At 33.9% G+C, this 19,621-nt stretch overlaps 1 protein-coding gene across 1 annotated transcript; it reads left to right on the forward strand.

Moving 5' to 3' along the window:
• The first annotated feature begins 10,952 nt into the window (after positions 1 to 10,952).
• LOC11406064 (serine/threonine-protein phosphatase PP1 isozyme 4) lies at positions 10,953 to 15,807 on the forward strand. Its single transcript, XM_003616463.4, has 4 exons — positions 10,953 to 11,323; positions 12,134 to 12,693; positions 12,795 to 13,017; positions 15,374 to 15,807. The coding sequence occupies exons 1-3, from the start codon at positions 11,098 to 11,100 to the stop codon at positions 12,981 to 12,983; spliced, it is 975 nt and encodes a 324-aa protein (XP_003616511.1). The 5' UTR covers positions 10,953 to 11,097; the 3' UTR covers positions 12,984 to 13,017; positions 15,374 to 15,807.
• Positions 15,808 to 19,621: the final 3,814 nt, after the last annotated feature.

Here is a 19,621-nt window from a genome sequence, read left to right on the forward strand (position 1 = left end):
GATCAGAACCTGTTCCTCAGAGTCTGATTAAACCAGAATCTAAAATCCCAAAGCAAAAGGATCAGAAGAATAAAGCAGTTACTGCTTCTGAGAAAACAATACTAAAAGGTGTCAAACCTAAAGTATTGAATGATCAGAAGCCTCTCAGCATTCACCCTAAGGTACAAGGGAGGAAAAGTAAAGCCTCCAGAACTAACCCAAAAGGACCCATGAAGATATGGGTACCTAAATCCGAATTGGTTAAAAATGCAGGTGTGTCTAAGGGCAAGAGAGAAACAAAGGTCATGGTACCTAGACAACGGATGTTCAAGGCACATGACTGGAGAGAAAGCTTTGTTCCTTACCCTTACAATGAAAGATGGAGGAGAAGTGAAGTTTGGTGGCAACCAGACTGGAAAAATCATTGGTACATGTACTATTGGTAATTCCTCCATCTCAATTAATAATGTGTGGCTTGTAGATGGTCTGAAGCATAACCTATTGAGCATTAGTCAATTTTGTGACAATGGGTATGATGTAATGTTCAGTAAGACCAACTGCACACTAGTCAACAAGGGTGACAAATCCATTACATTCAAGGGAAAGAGAGTTGAAAATGTCTATAAAATAAATTTCTCTGATCTGGCTGATCATAAGGTAGTTTGCCTTCTGTCAATGAATGATAAAAAATGGGTATGGCATAAAAGGTTGGGACATGCTAATTGGAGATTAATTTCTAAAATTAGCAAGTTACAACTGGTCAAAGGATTGCCTAACATTGATTATCATTCAGATGCACTTTGTGGTGCATGTCAGAAAGGGAAAATTGTGAAAAGTACTTTCAAATCTAAAGACATTGTATCAACCTCCAGACCCTTAGAATTACTCCATATTGATCTTTTTGGTCTAGTTAATACTGCATCTTTATATGGAAGTAAATATGGATTAGTCATTGTTGATGATTACAGCAGATGGACTTGGGTAAAATTCATTAAAAGTAAAGACTATGCATGTGAAGTGTTTAGCAGTTTCTGCACTCAAATACAATCTGAAAAAGAATTGAAAATTTTGAAAGTCAGAAGTGATCATGGTGGAGAATTTGAAAATGAGCCATTTGAACTTTTTTGATTCTCCATGAATTTTCTTCTCCTAGAACTCCACAACAAAATAGGGTTGTAGAGAGAAAGAACAGAACCTTACAAGAAATGGCCAGAACCATGATCCATGAAAACAATTTAGCTAAACATTTCTGGGCAGAAGCAGTTAATACTTCATGTTATATTCAAAATAGGATCTATATCAGACCTATGTTGGAGAAAACAGCATATGAACTCTTTAAAGGAAGAAGACCCAATATCTCTTACTTTCATCAGTTTGGATGTACTTGTTACATCTTAAACACTAAAGACTATCTGAAGAAATTTGATGCCAAGGCTCAAAGAGGAATCTTTTTAGGTTACTCTGAAAGGTCAAAGGCGTACAGAGTGTATAATTCAGAAACACATTGTGTTGAAGAATCTATGCACGTAAAATTTGATGATAGAGAGCCTGGAAGTAAAACTCCAGAGCAAAGTGAAAGTAATGCAGGTACAACTGATTCTGAAGATGCATCAGAATCTGATCAACCTTCTGATTCTGAAAAGTATTCAGAAGTTGAATCTAGTCCAGAAGCTGAAATCACTCCAGAAGCTGAGTCTAATTCAGAAGCAGAACCTAGTCCAGTAGTACAGAATGAAAATGCTTCTGAGGATATTCAAGATAACACTCAGCAGGTTATTCAACCTAAATTCAAGCACAAATCTTCACACCCTGAAGAGCTAATCATTGGAAGCAAATATAGTCCTAGAAGAACAAGATCACATTTCAGACAAGAAGAGTCATTAATAGGATTGCTTTCAATAATTGAGCCTAAAACTGTTGAAGAAGCTCTCTCAGATGATGGATGGATATTAGTTATGCAAGAAGAGGTAAATCAGTTTCAAAGGAATGATGTGTGGGATCTAGTACCCAAACCTTTTCAGAAGAACATTATTGGAACAAAATGGGTATTCAGAAACAAGCTGAATGAACAAGGAGAAGTAACCAGAAACAAAGCCAGACTTGTTGCTCAAGGTTACAGTCAACAAGAAGGCATTGATTACACTGAAACATTTGCTCCAGTTGCAAGATTGGAAGCAATCAGGTTACTTCTATCCTATGCAATTAATCATGGCATAATATTGTATCAAATGGATGTCAAAAGTGCTTTTCTTAATGGTGTCATTGAAGAAGAAGTATATGTCAAACAACCTCCTGGGTTTGAGGATCTTAAGCATCTTGACCATGTCTATAAACTTAAGAAATCACTATATGGCTTGAAACAAGCTCCCAGAGCTTGGTATGATAGACTAAGTAATTTCTTAATTAAAAATGATTTTGAAAGAGGACAAGTTGACACAACACTCTTCAGAAGGACTCTTAAGAAGGACATTTTGATTGTACAAATATATGTTGATGATATAATATTTGGTTCTACTAATGCATCTCTTTGCAAAGAATTTTCTAAGTTAATGCAGGATGAATTTGAAATGAGTATGATGGAAGAATTGAAGTTCTTTCTTGGAATTCAAATCAACCAAAGTAAAGAAGGAGTATATGTTCATCAAACAAAATATACAAAGGAGCTTCTGAAGAAGTTCAAGCTAGAAGATTGTAAAGTGATGAAAACTCCAATGCATCCAACCTGCACCTTAAGCAAAGAAGATACTGGAACAGTAGTAAACCAGAAGCTATACAGAGGTATGATTGGTTCTCTGTTATACCTCACTGCATCTAGACCTGATATTTTATTCAGTGTATGCTTGTGTGCAAGATTTCAATCAGATCCTAGAGAATCTCATTTAACTGCAGTTAAGAGAATCTTCAGGTATCTGAAAGGAACAACTAATCTTGGACTCCTGTATAGGAAATCCCTAGATTATAAGTTGATTGGATTCTGTGATGCTGATTATGCTGGTGACAGGATTGAAAGAAAATCAACCAGTGGAAATTGTCAATTCCTGGGAGAGAATCTGATATCCTGGGCAAGCAAAAGACAAGCAACTATTGCTATGTCTACAACAGAAGCAGAATACATTTCAGCTGCAAGTTGTTGCACACAACTACTTTGGATGAAACATCAGTTGGAAGACTATCAGATTAATGCTAACAGTATTCCCATCTTTTGTGATAATATTGCTGCTATTTGTTTGTCAAAGAATCCAATTCTACATTCAAGAGCCAAGCATATTGAGATCAAACACCATTTTATCAGAGACTATGTTCAAAAAGGGATTTTAGATATACAATTCATTGATACTGAACATCAATGGGCTGATATATTTACAAAACCTTTATCTGTTGAAAGATTTGATTTTATTAAGAAAAATTTGAACATGCATTTTGTGTCTGATTGAAAAATTGCTTGCCTCTGAATAAGAAGTTTGGTTCTGAAGTCTATTCATAAGCATTTAGTCCATCAGAAGCTCTTAACTGAGGTTCTGAGGAAAATGTGCTTCTGAAGATGACGTCAGCACTAAGACTTCAGAAGCGCTATTCTTTGCTTCTGAATAGCAAGGCTAGTGGGAACGTTGGCAGTTACTCTTGGTAACAGCTGTCCCATTACCCAAAAGTTAGTTTTCTGAAAAGTCTCTGACGTGGTCTATTTGTATTGGAGTATAACAAAAAGGGCAATGATGTTTTATTTGCTTTTAAACATACTAACACGCGCCCCCAATTTGTCATTAATGCTATGTTTGTTTGTCTCTTTTGAATTGCAAACGTTTTACTTAAAAACACTAAGTCAATTCACACACTACTCACTTCACAACAAACACTTTCATTTCTTTTCTAAACCTTCGTTGCTAAGAAACTTCAAAACCCTAGAACCCTCTTCAATCTTCAATCAATCAATGGAAAGTTCAAGTTATGCTCTAGGTTCATCTTCAAACATGGAAATAGATACTCCTGCGTATGAGATAAAAGGAAGAACCATGTCTATTGAAGAATGGGAGTTAATCATTCAAGCAGAAAACTCAGTGGATTTCGCCTCCTTAACCCACCATGGATGCGACCTGGTAAGGTTCTACAAGAAACAAAAGTTAATGGGTTATTTCAGTCTTCTCAATGGTCCAACGTATGAAGTTCTGGTCAGACAATTCTGGGTAAGGGCTTCAATCTTTGACATTGATGCTGCTAGACAGGAAGAAGCTCAATTGATTCTGGTTGATCCTACTCTGAAGGGAAAAACCAGAGAAGAAATGGGTCTACTCTCCTTCACTGGTACAGAGATAAGATCAAATGTCATGGGTATTCCTGTAACCATAAATGAGCAGATTATTGCTCAAGCCATGGGAAGGGATACCTCTGGCAAGTACTTTGGAGAAGAGATTCCTAATCCAAGAACCAGCCCCTGGAAGGAAATTGTTAATAACACCATCTATGGATCTAAGGATGTTAAACCTTACAGCACCTTGAGCATTGAGAAGAAGTTGCTGCTGAAAATCCAAAATGAGAACATCTTTCCCAAAGGTGGAGGAAGTGATCAACCTTCACTTGGACACAAGGTTTTCCTGCATCACACCATCACTCAAGAGACCGCGATGAATGTTCCTAAGTACATGTTCAAGTACATGATCAAGGAACTAAAGAAGAGTCAGATGGAGAACAGGAAGTTTGTTCCTTATGGAAGGCTGCTCTCTGTAATTTTTCAAGAAGGAGGAATACTAAGTGCCTTGAAGGATGTTGGCATTTATGATAACCAGAAGTTGCGAGCAGTCACTGGAAAGATAATCAATGGATCAACTCTTGTGAAGATGAAATTGATTCCAACAAATGCTCACAAGAAACTAGATTCTGATATGCATGAATCTGATGTCATATCTGATCTAGTCACTCATCACATCCCTATCTGCAAGAAGAATCCCCTGGATGTGCAAAGGACTTACATCATGGACTTCTACAAATCTTACAAGAAGAAGATTGACTTGAAAGATGTCCCTGAGGAGATGTATGGTGGTGCTTTGCCTGTGGCCAAAGGCAGAAAGTCCAAGAAAAAGCAGATCACCAAGGAGGAGTATCTTGCTGATGATGCTACTGAGAAGGGTGCTCAGAAGCATCAAAAAGCTAAGAAGGAAAAATCAGCAATGTCCATGATGAGTCATTTATATGCTATTTTAATATGCTTTTTAGTTTAGTTTTATTTAGATTTTATATAATTTTATATTAGTATTATTTCCTTTTTAGGATAGTTTACTTTAAATTGCAATTTATTATATTTCAGGGAAGAATATTGGATGGATTGAGTCTTGGAGCAAAAGAAAGGGATTTGGAGCAGATTGGACACGAAAATACAAAGATTGGGAAACAAAATATATCTCCCACAAGTCAGAAGCCTGGCACGGCCCGTGCTAGCCTTGGCACGGCCGTGCCACCCTCCAGAGACCTTTTGCTGCTTTTGCTTGGACTCCAAGCTATTCTATTTTGGCGCACAATCTACCGAGGAATATTCTTGGAATATACTTGCTTAGATTTTAAGTCAATTGTGTACTATAAATAGAGTAGCTAGCCATCACAAATATTCATCTTTTCTTGGAATGCAATATGTGACAATTGTTTTCTAATAAAAGTTCATTTACTTTATTGTTATTTACTTTTATGCTTTCTCTCTTCTTCTCCTTGTCTACGATGAACGTCAGTGAGTAGACTTCTCTTGTCTTGGGATTGTTGGATAAGTCTAATGACATAATCCTAATCAAACCAAGCTTTAAACCTTAATCTTATGTAACCCTAATTCCTTATCTAAATTCACCGCTTTAACATGGATCAACCATTATCAAACTGTGGAAACGAAAGTGGAGGGTTTGATAATTGTTTATCCATCATCTCAAATATCAATTCATAAAACGAAAGTGGAGTTTTGATATTTGAACAAGTGAATTTAGACAGAGATTGCAAAGTCAGCGAAATAGGCTTTGCAATCTTTGAGACATATAGTTTCGATCTTCAAGGGAACTAATAATGATCAAGTCAGCGAAATAGGCTTGGTCGTTAAAGGAACCAAAATCTAATAGTAATCAAGTCAGCGAAATAGGCTTGGTTGCTAGAGGAACAAAAGAGAAACTGTCTTGAGAAATTAGGTCTAACATAAGGTTATAAGTTTAATAGTTTGGTTTGTGAAGGACTTGTCATTAGGATGAACCAATGATTCCAAGGCTTTTATCTTTTCTTTTATTTTCTTATAATTAAAAATCCAAACTTTTAACCTTTGAAACTTTCATCTAATCATTATTAAAAGTTAATTGAATTCATAACTCCCTGTCGGAACGATACTCATATTTTACTACTTCGGTAAGACCGTGCACTTGCGGTTTTATCCCATCAGTCCACTATTCAAGAGGAAGTGGAGGACTTGGATGAAGTCCCACTTATCAGGAAAAGGAAAAGGAAAACATTAAATGTCCACTATTCAAGAGGAGTGCTCAAGAATCAGCAATGTCAACTATACTACTGACTTTTCTCAACCTAACTTTGTGAATGAGAATTTAGACCGGTTTTGCTTTGCAATAGATCGGTTTTATGTAATTTTACTTGACATAGAAACATAAAAATTAAATATGTAATTTTACTTGAGTACGTCATGTAGTAAAATTTGGAAGCTTTAGGTTCAGGAAAACATTAAATACTTCTTATAGCTTGTGTTACATGATAGATTGATCACAAATTACCAAAATCATGTTATGAAGATTTGTAATCCTTGGTGTAGTAACTAGTAAGTGTGAGGTTGATCCAAAAACTACTTTACATTGTCTTGATAGGATGTCCATACGCGATGGTTTTGTGGCTCAATGATGATGTCCCAATGGAAGATAGTATTGATTTCTTTGTTGGTAATGTGATGCAAAGGGTAGAATTAAATTGATCAAAGCCAACTAGGAGTGTATTATAGTTAGATCGAAAAGAATTTTGAGCAGTCATGTGTTGTGAGATCTTCAAAGTCGTGGATTGATGTGCAACTTCATAGATAAGTATTAACAATTATTAGTGAGTCAAATCAAAACAATGGGCTGCATGAGATTCCAACTCACCTTTGGATGAGTTGAGTTATACCGTGAGTCAAACTATTGTTTTGACGTTCGTATTATTATTTTTTTAAATGTTGATGTTCTTGTATATATCTTAAGTTCTGTCATGTTTGTATATTTCTAGGTATTTTATTTTTGTTGGTTTTGGGGTTTATATCCTGTTTGTAAAAAAATGGTTTCAATTGTTTTAAGAGTTATATATATATATATATATGCTGACATGGTGTGGTTGAGGCAAGTTTCGTTGAAGGTTTCAGTGTTCGTTTGACGACTCCTTCGCAACCGACTTTCCATAAAGGATAATCTAATGCGTCAGAGAGTACTTCATCATGACAATACAGCTTGTGTTGGAGGGTGTGGCAGGCAGGAGACGGCAGTTCACTTCCTTCTCAGATCCGACATTTTTGGTAGCATATGACACCTTATTTACGTTGGGTTGGTATTTCTTTCATTTCTCCACAGGCGGTGGCTGGCCACCTCCATCATTTCGGTCAGTTAGCAGGTTTACCACGATTTACTTAAACCTTCCTCAAAGTTATTTGGCACACTTCTGTATGGGTTCTTTGGAAGGAAAAAAACAACACGATTTTCAATAGTAAAATATAAGATGTGGTTCAGTTATTATAAACCGTCAAGTTTAAGTCTTTTTCTTGGTTAAAGGCTAAGTCTCTCACTTCTGCTTTCAGTTATACTGACCGGTGGCGGCACCCTTTGTTGGAACAAAATGTGTTTCACAATGAACCTTATTGAGTTTTGATGATAACAAGGTATTAAAAATTGTCAATTGGTTATTACTAATTATTGTTCAAGTGTACAGGACCAAAGGCTAGTCAAGTAATTTCAATAGGTCTTGGAAGAACAATGAAAAGCAAAAGAATTCCAAGCATCTGAAGAAAACTGCTCCTGAAGTTGAAGTGCTTCTGAAGTGATGACGTCATCAGAAGCAGAAGGTCATCAGAAGCAAGGTTTTCATCAGAAGCGATATCATCACCAGAAGCTACATTTAATCCATATATTCAAACTGAAGATCCAAAGTAGTTGTTTCTCATTTCAACCTTATCTAAGAAGAACGAAGAATTGAAAGGGAGGTATCAACGGTCATTTGGATAGCACTGAGCATTTGTCCTTCGTTAACAGAGTTGACAAAGTACAAGTGTACAACCACTACCTCCACTACTCTGTTTTGTCCACGCTACAAGACAAGACAACAGCTATGTCTGCAGAATTTGTGCCTTCAAGATGGGAATGAATTTGAAGCTTATTCTTCAAAGGACTACACCCAAATCAGGCAAAGGATTACTGGTGGATGATCAAAGGATTTCAAACGACTCTTTAGACGTGCTGATTATCTCAACGTCTCTTTCACGCCTCTATATAAAGGAGTGAAGACTTGAAGATAAAAGAGAGACATACACAAGTTAAAAAGCGCCAAAACTCTGTCAAGTTGATTCTACAAAGCACATTGAATTTCTGCACTGATTTGATACATCTTAGAAATTCAAAGTCTAGAGTCTTTATTGTATTGTATTGTGAACACCACTGATTGTATATCAAGTGTTCAAGTCAAACTCAATTCTCTGTATTTTTGTTTGATCAGAAGTCTCTTGCCTGCGTGCTTGAGCATTAGAAGTCTCTTGCTTAGTGCTTGAGCATTGGAAGACTCTTGCGTGTGTGCTTGAGCATTTTTGTGAAGTCTCATACTTAGAAAGTATTGAGCATTTGTAATTTTTGTGATTATAGTGAAATCTCCTTGGTAGTGCAAGGGGGACTGGACTACTTCCGTGTTGTGGAAGGAACCAGGATAACTGCTTGTGTCTTTGTCTTTCTTTTCTCTGCTCTGTTCTTTTCCGCTGCATATCTAATTCTGATCATTTCATCAGAAACACTCACAAACTGCTTCTGAAGGTTTATCAGAAGAAGATTTTTTAGAGAGAAAAAGAAAACACAATTCAACCCCCCCTTCTTGTGTTTTTCACACCTTCACCCTTTATTATGTATGAGTGTTGGGAATTAGTTCTTTTTTGCTATTTTTTTCGTTGTGCATTATGACAACAGACATTTCACTTTGTATTTCTTTTGGGTGGTTCCATTTTGGTTTCTTAAAAAAATAAATATATATTATATTTGTTTTTAGGCCCTACGTAATCATAAGTTTTCAAGTTTAGTTATATAAATTTTTATTGGTGATATTAGTCTTTTATAATATTGTAATTTATTAGAATATTCTTTATTTTGAAAACTTTTTCTAAAAAATAATACTTTTAGTCCTTCAAAATAGTTCCTATAAAATACAAATGGAAATTAAATGTGAATAATTTTTTTAAGTACTAAACTTGAAAGCTTATAATTGTGTATGGATTAAAATCATATTTAACCTTTGTTTTAATAATTTTGTTATTTACTCGATATCTTTACATTAAGACCATGATTATCAACGTCTTCTCGAGCTTACCTCAATTGATTAAAATATTACGATATACAAATATCAGAGTTCGAAGATAAAAATATTACGATATACAAATATCAGGGTTCGAACTTCGAATTTAAAATTTAAAACATCTTAATGATGAATTTCTAATCAATAAACTTCTTAAAAAAACATAATTATCATCATTCTTGTCTACTAATCTAATCCTTTTTTTTTTTTTTTTCAATTTCCACTACACCGTCAGTTTCCATACCAGAAAACCACAAACAACATTTTTTTTGTTACAAAACTAATCAAACAAACAAATGAAGAGAACAAAAGAACAAACTACACTATAGGGAAAATAGTTCCAACTGCGCCATTTCTTAGAAGAGTTCGAAGGCCTTCGAGAGGTGAATCATGGAAGGAAAAATCAATATTCGAGGAAGCTTAAAGTTTTGCTAAAAAATCTGCACATTAGTCCCCTACTCTTAAAGTGTGACAAAGAGTAACATTGATTTTGATCAACGAGGTTCTTTATGTCATGGATCATTACTGCATAGTATGAAACTTCATTAGGGGTCGTTGATGAGATTAATAAAGTGCAAGAGAGTTTGAGTAACAAACAAGATTAGTTATTGCCATTTCTTTCGCCCGCAAAAGACCATGGTAAACTGTCAAAAGCTCCGTTTGGAGAATATGAGATGAATTTTGAATGAATCTTGAGAATTCTAATAAATAGAACCCAACATAATTATGTAAGAGACCACCAAATTCAACCACAAAACGATATTTAGACAAGAATATCATCAAATATCAATATCTAAAATAAACATGAATTACCAAAAAAAAAAATCATCAAATATATAGTAATTTTTTATTATAATAAAAAGGGTTAAATATGTTCTTAGTCCCTATAAAATTACGAACTACTAAGTTTAGTCCTTACTTAATTTTAATAGGTTTTTTAGTTCCTGCAAAAGAAAATTACTTCTAATTTTAGTCCCTGTTACAACAAAGTTTGTTTAATTATCCTTAAATTCTTAAATTTTTTAACGATTTTTTTTAGACAAGTTTATAACACTATGAAAGGTTCATTTACTAAAATTTAAATTTTTTTAACATAAAACGAATTAAATATAAATTTTTTAAAACGACAAAAGTTAAAGATAAAATTAACAAAATTTGGACGTAAAAATCAAATTTTGCGACAATTTTTTGCAAAGGAACTTTTAGTAATATTCTTAACACGTCTGAAAAAATTGTACAAAAACTCAAAAGTTTAAGCATAAATTAAACAAATTTGAATTGAGGAGGAAATAATTTTAAGTGCAATTTTTTTTTAGAGACTAAAAGAACTATTAAAATTAAGTAAAAGGTGTCAATTTTATAGAAACCAAAACATATTTAACCCTGATAAAAAAATTACCAAAAATATATATAGTGATATCAAAACAAAAGAAAAATAAAAACTGTGAAGAACAACAAAAACACAGTAACGCGGAGACAGAGAGAGAACCAACCAAACCAAACCAACACAACACTCTCTCTTGGTTGGTTCACCCTTTGCCTTCGTTCTTGTTCTTGTGTTCTTCATCAGAATCAGAATCAATGAGTGCACAAGGACAACCACCACCACCACAGCTACAAGCTCAGGTGATTGATGAGACGGTGCTGGATGACATTATCCGGCGACTCACGGAGGTCCGATTATCTCGACCTGGAAAGCAAGTTCAGTTATCTGAAGCTGAGATCAAGCAGCTTTGTTCTGCTTCTAGAGATATCTTTCTTCAACAACCTAATTTGCTTGAACTTGAAGCTCCTATTAAGATTTGTGGTATGATTTTATGCTTACCCTTTTTTTGACCCCCCATTTTGTTTTTGTTTTTTTAGGTTTTAGAATGGTTTTTTCAGTTGTTTTGTGATTTTGGGTGTGCTTAATTTGTTGCAAGTTTGGAGATTTTGATTTTAGGGTTTTTTCCGAAGGTTTTAGGGTATGTTTAATTTGATTCATTGTTAGGGATTGAAAAAGAAAATGTCGATTATTTTTAATTTTTTTAATGTTCATACTTTTGGGTATGCTTAATCTGTTGCAAGTTTGGAAACTTTTTATTTTAGGATGTATTTGATTTGATTGTTAGGGATTGAAGAAGAAAATGTGGTTTAACTTAAAATACATTTTTAGGGTTTAAACATTTTTTAAATATTCATGTTTTTTAGGTATCCTAAATTTTTTGGATACCTTTTTTTTTTATTTTTTATATCTTTTTATTTTACAGCCACCCCAATTTGATATATTTTATTTTTTGGGTTTAAATTACTTTTTGTTTTTAATGTTGATGTTTTTGGGTGTGCTTAATTTGTTGCAAGTTAGAACCTTTTGAATTTTAGGGTATATTTGGTTGTTTGGTAGGGATTGAATAATAAAATGTGGGTTACTCTTTTAGTTTTTAGGGCATATAAAGTTTGGAGGTTTGTGACAAAAACTATGTTTATTAACTTCTCTTTAAGTGTTTATTGTTTTTGCTTTGTCTTTAGACTTAGATTGTTGCTAAGGTTATTTTTAAATGTGTGTTGTGGTTGAATTGAATGTACTATTTTATTAGTCTGGTATAGTTAAAATTGAAATTGCTCTTTGAATTTTCAGGTGACATTCACGGGCAGTACAGTGATTTGTTAAGACTCTTTGAGTATGGGGGTTTGCCCCCTCAATCTAATTATCTCTTTTTAGGGGACTATGTCGATCGTGGGAAGCAGAGCTTAGAAACCATATGTCTTTTGCTTGCTTATAAAATCAAATATCCTGAAAACTTTTTCCTTTTGAGGGGAAATCACGAGTGTGCTTCCATTAATAGGATATATGGCTTTTATGATGAATGCAAGCGAAGGTTTAATGTGAGGCTTTGGAAAGCCTTTACAGAATCTTTTAACTGCCTTCCTGTGGCAGCTCTTATAGATGAGAAAATATTGTGCATGCATGGTGGTCTTTCCCCTGACCTCACAAATTTGGACCAAATCCGGAATCTGCCTCGTCCAGTTCCTATTCCCGACACTGGTTTGCTCTGTGATTTGCTTTGGTCTGATCCTGGTAAAGATGTGAAGGGTTGGGGCATGAACGATAGAGGAGTGTCCTACACTTTTGGCCCCGATAAGGTGGCTGAATTTTTGACAAGGCATGACTTGGACCTTATTTGTCGTGCTCATCAGGTTATTATATTTTTTCGCTCCTCCCTCCTTCATCTCATTCTTTGAGAAAGGGCTAAACTTGTGTTGCTTTAATGCTAACTGACACTGTAATATTTCTACAGGTTGTAGAGGATGGGTATGAATTTTTTGCAGACAGACAACTTGTTACAATATTTTCAGCTCCAAACTACTGTGGTGAATTTGACAATGCTGGTGCAATGATGAGTGTGGACGAGAACTTAATGTGCTCCTTCCAGATTCTTAAGCCTGCAGAGAAGAAAACAAAGTTCGTGATGTCAAACAAGATGTGATGTTTGCTACATCAGCATTCCTTAATTAACTAAGGTCTGGTTTTTATTGCATTTGATTTTTGTGGTCTTATAAAAGTGTTAATCAAACATACACATTTAACTGCAATACATTCATTATTTGATATTTCTGTGGTTTTTGAATTGGGATAGTTTAGCTTTTCTTTTAGAAAGACTGTTTCTCATCCTTGCTAAAAAGAATATTGATCTTTTAGATTCTTTTTATTTCAAAATGATTGATATAGTATAAATCAAAGGTCAACTTATTTTTTCTTTTCCAGCTTATACCTTCTTCAACAACTACATTAATAATTTTTTCGAGTACAATTGTAGATAGATTCATAGTGTTAAATTTTCAAGAGGTTCATGTAGTGGATTATTAATAAGTATATAATTATCCAACCATTATCAAATTAGTTGAAATCTCTACTTAAATGTATTTTATGGTTTCCTTTCATTTTATGAATTTGATTTTATCAAATAAATAATAGTCAGGCTTAATTTGCATTTATGGTCCTTGTTTGGATTGTGTGTCATTTTTCTCCCCCAATAATGTCTTTCAAGTCAATCCAGTCCTAATTTTTAGATTAAACAAGTGATGTCCATCATTAACTTGCCACCCAATAGTCAACCCAAGTTTTTTCAACATGGTTGATTCTTAAACATATTTCAGCTCACAAGAACCTTGCAAATCACCTCAACACTAAAGAAACATCCATCTGTCACAAGTTAAACCATCTCATTGAGATTCCACAAAGCGGGGAGGTCACGGTGCACTGAAACTTACACAAGAAATTTGATTCACACAAAGGGGCATAAGTATCAAAGAAACGTCCAAAACCAATCACCCTCCAAGCTGAAGTGGAAGTTCTTTTTTTGGAGCCCCCCACTGACTCATTTAGTTGCACTTGGGATTTTCGGAATCCCTAGCCAGCACACCAGCTTTGATCCCACCTCTCCAACTTTGGATTTGACCCAACTGTCTTCTCAGAAATGGAACAAATGGTGACACCCGAAGAAGAAACCGCTACTAAATTGAGTAAACTATGCACCTTTAGATACTCTTCTAGCTCATTATGTCTTAAGTGTATGACCTTCCAAGTGAGCACGCTTGCCTCTGTAGACAACGTTTTGTCGGAGAAGACGATTGAAGAAGATAAAGGGCAGTGACTAGTATGGGTCGGTGGTGACATGGTAATGGGGAAGAAGACAATGGAGGTGTGGGATGAGCGCAAATGTTTTGGTGATTCTATGATAGCTATGGACTTGTGATGGCTTAATATTGTTTTATTCTCTAATCTCTATAGGTTATAGAGTTTATGATAGCAGTAGTTGGGTATATTCGTGGTGGTGTGTTGGTTGTATCTTGCGGTATAGCAGGTGCAAAGAAGATAGTACAATGGGGTGTATCCGTAGAGTGCAGCTGTGTTTGTAGAGGTAAGAGAGTGATGAGTTTGGGGTTGGCAATTTTGGTTCGACTCGATGAGAAAAAAGTGGTGGTGTGTTGTTGGTGTGCGTGATTCCAAATGAAGTAATTTATGGGTATAGTGTTGATGGTAACAAGTTTGATCCGATGTAAAAGGCCTAGTGTTAGCTGATAGTTTCATGAAGCTTTCACGAGAGGTGTTTTATGAGATGATGGTGTCGCAGAGGTGATGAAGAGGTTGATGATTGGATGGGCATGGAAGGGGGGTTGGTGTTGGAGTGATGGATGTAGGGTAGTTATTCATGAAGGTTGTTTTGGTTTAGGGAAGATGGGCGGACGCATGACTTGTGAGAGGTGGGTTCTTGTTATTGTTCCTTGAAAACATCACCATCTTCCTTTGTGAGAAGAGTAATGTCATGAAAAAGTGGAAGTGAAAAACCCAAACTTCATTTGAACCATGATACCGTTAACGTGATACCTCTCCATACACCCTTGGGATTTTCTGGAACAAAACATTAGCCACTGAGCTAAGAAAGAGGTGTAAGAATCCCTTTCTCAGAATCATTACCGCCCTTCAATATAACACATTACATTGGAGATATAACACTGTCCATTGTCCTTGACAGTTGGTAAGGCATGCCAAAGTCCTTCAATACAAAACTAGTGATAGTTAAAGACTTGCTTTGTTCTTTGTTTTTTCGGATAATACTTGTAAATGTTGTTGTTTCATTCATTTCTGTAAGTGATAGTTTTAGTTTTGCTTAAAATTTTCTGTAGTTTGGATAATAACTAGGTCAGAACTGAAGCATATTACTTTCTTTAGTTTTAGTTTTAGTTTCGGTATTCATTTTCTTTCATTTATCTGTTAATTTTCCTTTATTCTTATTTTTCATGTTACCATCCATGTGTTCTGTTTTACTGTTAGTCGCTAACCCTTGTCATTTCTTTTCTGTTTGCTCTGGTACAGATATATTCGTCAGGTTAAATTAAAATCTGCAGACGTAGATCGCATGGTCAATTATATCGATTCTGAGGTGGTCAATCAAATTGAACCCTAAATCCATCCAGTGAGACATTGGGGCATAATATAATGATTCTAGAATGTTAAAACACCAGTGATTGACCATAAAAGTGAAGGTTTTTTATTTACCTTTTTTCCGTTTTTTTTATTTTTTTCCCTTCTTCTCCCTTATTCTACATCACGATATGTACATATATGTGTTGTAGATGACTATGAGATTGACCTACTTTGTTCTCAAAGATGGTCTAGTTATCTGACTATTAGTGATAGGTAAGTTTGTGTTGTGATGATTATCACCCAATTTTATTTAGATAAAATGCCATTGGTGGATTACATGGTTCTGTATCCGTCTAAATTTTATTTGTCACCTTATCAGGAAACATGTATGTTTGCATTTTTTCAGTTCTATTATTGTATTTTGTTTGTATAAAAGGTGGAAGAAGTTGAGAAGAGAGAAAATGGATAATGTCTAGTGTGAGGGAAGATAGATGTCCCTTAACTCGTGTGGCAGCCACACTCAGCTTTCATAGTGGTTTATCAAGGTCCTCAACCACTAGGAACATGAGCGTGGCGGGCGATGAGCACCTAGGTAGTAGTGAACCTGGTTTCAAATACCCCTCAAAACCCTTCTTCTAATCCACGCTTCTATTTCTACATGTTACCTCTTTTCTAAATTTTAATCATAACTCTACAAACACCTCAAATGTAACCTAAGTTAGGCCTTTTCTTTCAATTTCGGTTACTTCATGTGTTGTAGTACTCTTCCAACTTCCACCAAACTAGAACTGGCTTTGTTTCCTTTTTTGTTCCAATCCCTAATCTCAATGAGTTTCTTATTATTTCATTCTCTTGCTGATTCAATTTTGAAGTTGAAACGTCATTGTCATGTAACCAAAGGTTCTGTTCTGCAGTAGCTATGACAAATAAAAAGGCAATAACTTATCTGCAACTATGAAGCACAGAATACTTCGAACATGGCAAAGTATCGATATCACACACATGTTTGATATCGACATGGGTGTGATACTTTGTGATACATACCAAGCAAGTATCCAATACTATTTTTTTATTTCATTATAAAAACATTTCTAACAATATTTATCAGATGCATTTTAGTTTAACCAACTTTAGCACTCTCACCATCTAGGTATGTTACATGATACTAACTATACACGAACATTAAAATTACATGATTGGATGTGATTTATTGACAATCGAAAACTTTTTATACCGACAGTGTATGAAAAATTAGAGTGTAACTTGATTTTTTCCAAAGCTTTTTGCATCTTCATATTTGTATTGAGAAGACATACGTACCGAAGAATGTTCTATTACATGCTGCTTCACCTTAACCAAAGAGAAAATTTTACGATTCTTTCTTTCAATATTCTATTAAAAACACAATATTTTTAGTCATTTTATTTTCATATCATATCACCTGTTTTCTCTTGACTTATTTTCTGCCCACTTGCACGAATTCTTTCCACTTAAATATTAAGAAAGTTAACATTTATAATTGTTTTCTAGACATTTTTAACGTTAGCTTGAAATGTCACACATGTAATTTTAATTTGATGTTTTTTAGAATAAAAAAAATACACCATCCAAAAGACACTATTCTTTTTTATAGTAATAACCTCGGATTGAGATTCAATGACTTTAAGGTGGGAAAGTTACGGTAAGATTAAGGTAATTTTGTGAGAGAGAAAGATGAAAAGGAAATAATAAGGCTGGGGAGAAAGTAATGTAAGAGAAAAATATATTTTCTATTGAATCTCAATCAAATATCTTCGTACCAAGATACCATGTTCAACTCCATACATATTATAATAAAATGAAGAGCAGGCAAAAATGAATTGAAAAGACAATTTATTTATTTTTTTTTGTCAAAATGTTAATTGTTTTTTTAACCGTGTGAAAAGACATTGGTTGACATTCCAAATTCCAAAAGACATTGTCACATTATAATTTAAATATGATATCTGTCACCTGATGTTATGAGAGAGTGCAAGGGCTATTGAGTGAAATCTCCCAAAAAAATATTTAAGATTCAATTTGATTGTTGTAAGGAATCCTTTTAGAACTTAGATGTCTTTATAATTGTTTTTATATACTCAGTCTTAAGTTGAGTTTGAGTTTGTTGGAAGACAAATAAATGTTATATATTCTCATGTCGAGTTTGTTGGGATACAAACAAATGAGGTTGTATATGTTTTTGTTAGAGTGATCACATTGTCTATCTTTCGATTATTGACTAATATTCTAACATGTCATAATCATCTTTTTAATAAATCTTATGAATGAAACATTGTAATTTTTTTATAAAAAAAAAAAAGTTATTGGAAGGAAGAATCATGCGATAAGAGAGGTAGAAAGCAAAATTTTATTCATAATGTAAAAATTCATTAGAAAGCTTATTAATTGATAAAAAAAAAAAAAGATGAAGTGTGTACACATTAGTCCTGTTCATAGAACTCAATTATATACCTAGTGCAGCTTTCAGGATTCGAATCCCCGTCCTGTATATATTATGCAATGTGCTTAGCAGTTGAGTTAGTTCACAGGTTCTTCCAAAATATTAACTTAAATTTCTTATTTTGGTTTGTAACATTAAATTAATTTTAACATATTAATTTTATTTCGCATCTATTTCATATTATATCTCTTTTCATTATTTCCTCTAAACAAAATCTGTTTTGATTATTTGTTTTATCAAACTAACAAAAATAGAGTAAAGGAGTGTTTCAATGAATGTATAAATCCTTACACTTATCTTATGACATAAATACTTATATTAGGGTGTAGTACACGCATAAAAATAAGTTTTTTGTTAACAATACACATAAAGTTATATAATATATTTTTTTTGGCCAAAAAAGGTAATATATTCAATAAAAAGAAACAGATATAAAGACTGGGGGACATGGACCTGACCCAGGAAAAATTCAAATGGGAATATATCGTGATAAATCAGTCCAATTGGATCAACTCTAATCTACTCTAACAAAAATTCATTATTCAAAGGCACAACCGCGAACCCGTGTACGGGCACGAAACCAAGTTACAAAAAAATATGAAAAGTGAACATTGACAGGGAGTGATTAGAGTTTAAGAATGGTGAGTGGATCGACCGCCAACACGGTGACGAAATTCAAGTGCCAACAGCTCCCTGATTAACAGCAAGCATCAAAATAAGTACTTGATTAAATTATTTAGAATAAGTTAGTACATAAACATTTGAATAACTTGTTTATCTAAATACAATATGTGGAATTATCCCGTGGCATAATTTTCCCTTTTCCCATTTTTTTCCTTTTGAACGCTTTAGCTAATATGGATTGTGCCTATTTTCTTCATTTGATTATGGAAAATAGTCTCATGTCCAAATTGGTCATGCCTTGCTCTATGATATTGTAAGAGCTTCATTTACTATCTTATTGCTGTTTGGTTTCTTTTCTTAGGCTTAGGTCTCTTTGTTTATCCAAAACAAACTTATAATGTAATGAATGAAGTGATGGTGTGTTTATTTATCATTTGCAAGGATTATGTTATTTAAATGTTAATATATGATACTCTCAAAAGAAAAAAGTTAATATATGTTAATCCTACAATTTCATTTCACTCACACTTTAAGTTATAGGTAACCTCGTTCAATTTAATCCGATCTTAGGGACACTTAATTATTATAGAGTCTAAATTATTTGATTACACCCAAAATATATTCAAAATTTACCAACACCATCGCAACTTACATTGATCCAATTTCGCAACATAATAAGTGATATACCATCAGGAAAAAGGTGATATATCAGTTCAGTTTGATGCTTTCTGTTTTGAGAAGATGAATGTCAGCAGCACTCACTTTTCAACACTCTCTCTAATACTCATCTTTTAAGAAATCATTTATTCAGTTTGATTTGTCGCTTCTTAATTTAATTATCTTCTTGCAAACGATCCCGCAATCTCTTCTAATTGTCACTTTTGACAAAAATAAAAAATAAGAGTAAATATTGACCAAAAAAAAATAAAAAAATAAGAGTAAATGTTAAAAGTGGTAAAATAAAATTTTAAAAACTTTTAAAAAAAATAAATAAATAAAAACTATAAACTCAAACACTACTTTAATTAGCATATGAAGAAAAACTATAAGTTAGGAAGAAAACATAATTGCCAAACACGTTCAAACAAACTTAT

Source organism: Medicago truncatula, chromosome 5 (genome assembly GCF_003473485.1).
Source record: "Medicago truncatula cultivar Jemalong A17 chromosome 5, MtrunA17r5.0-ANR, whole genome shotgun sequence".
In the NCBI taxonomy this organism is placed as follows: Eukaryota; Viridiplantae; Streptophyta; class Magnoliopsida; order Fabales; family Fabaceae; genus Medicago; species Medicago truncatula.

What these genes read in the sequence shown, in the direction of transcription:
- LOC11406064 (XM_003616463.4), top strand. Translation starts at nt 11,098, where the DNA reads ATGAGTGCACAAGGACAACCACCACCACCACAGCTACAAGCTCAGGTG. An exon ending in AGCTCCTATTAAGATTTGTG is followed by an intron (nt 11,324 to 12,133) that starts GTATGATTTTAT and finishes TTGAATTTTCAG; the next exon opens with GTGACATTCACGGGCAGTAC. An exon ending in TTATTTGTCGTGCTCATCAG is followed by an intron (nt 12,694 to 12,794) that starts GTTATTATATTT and finishes ATATTTCTACAG; the next exon opens with GTTGTAGAGGATGGGTATGA.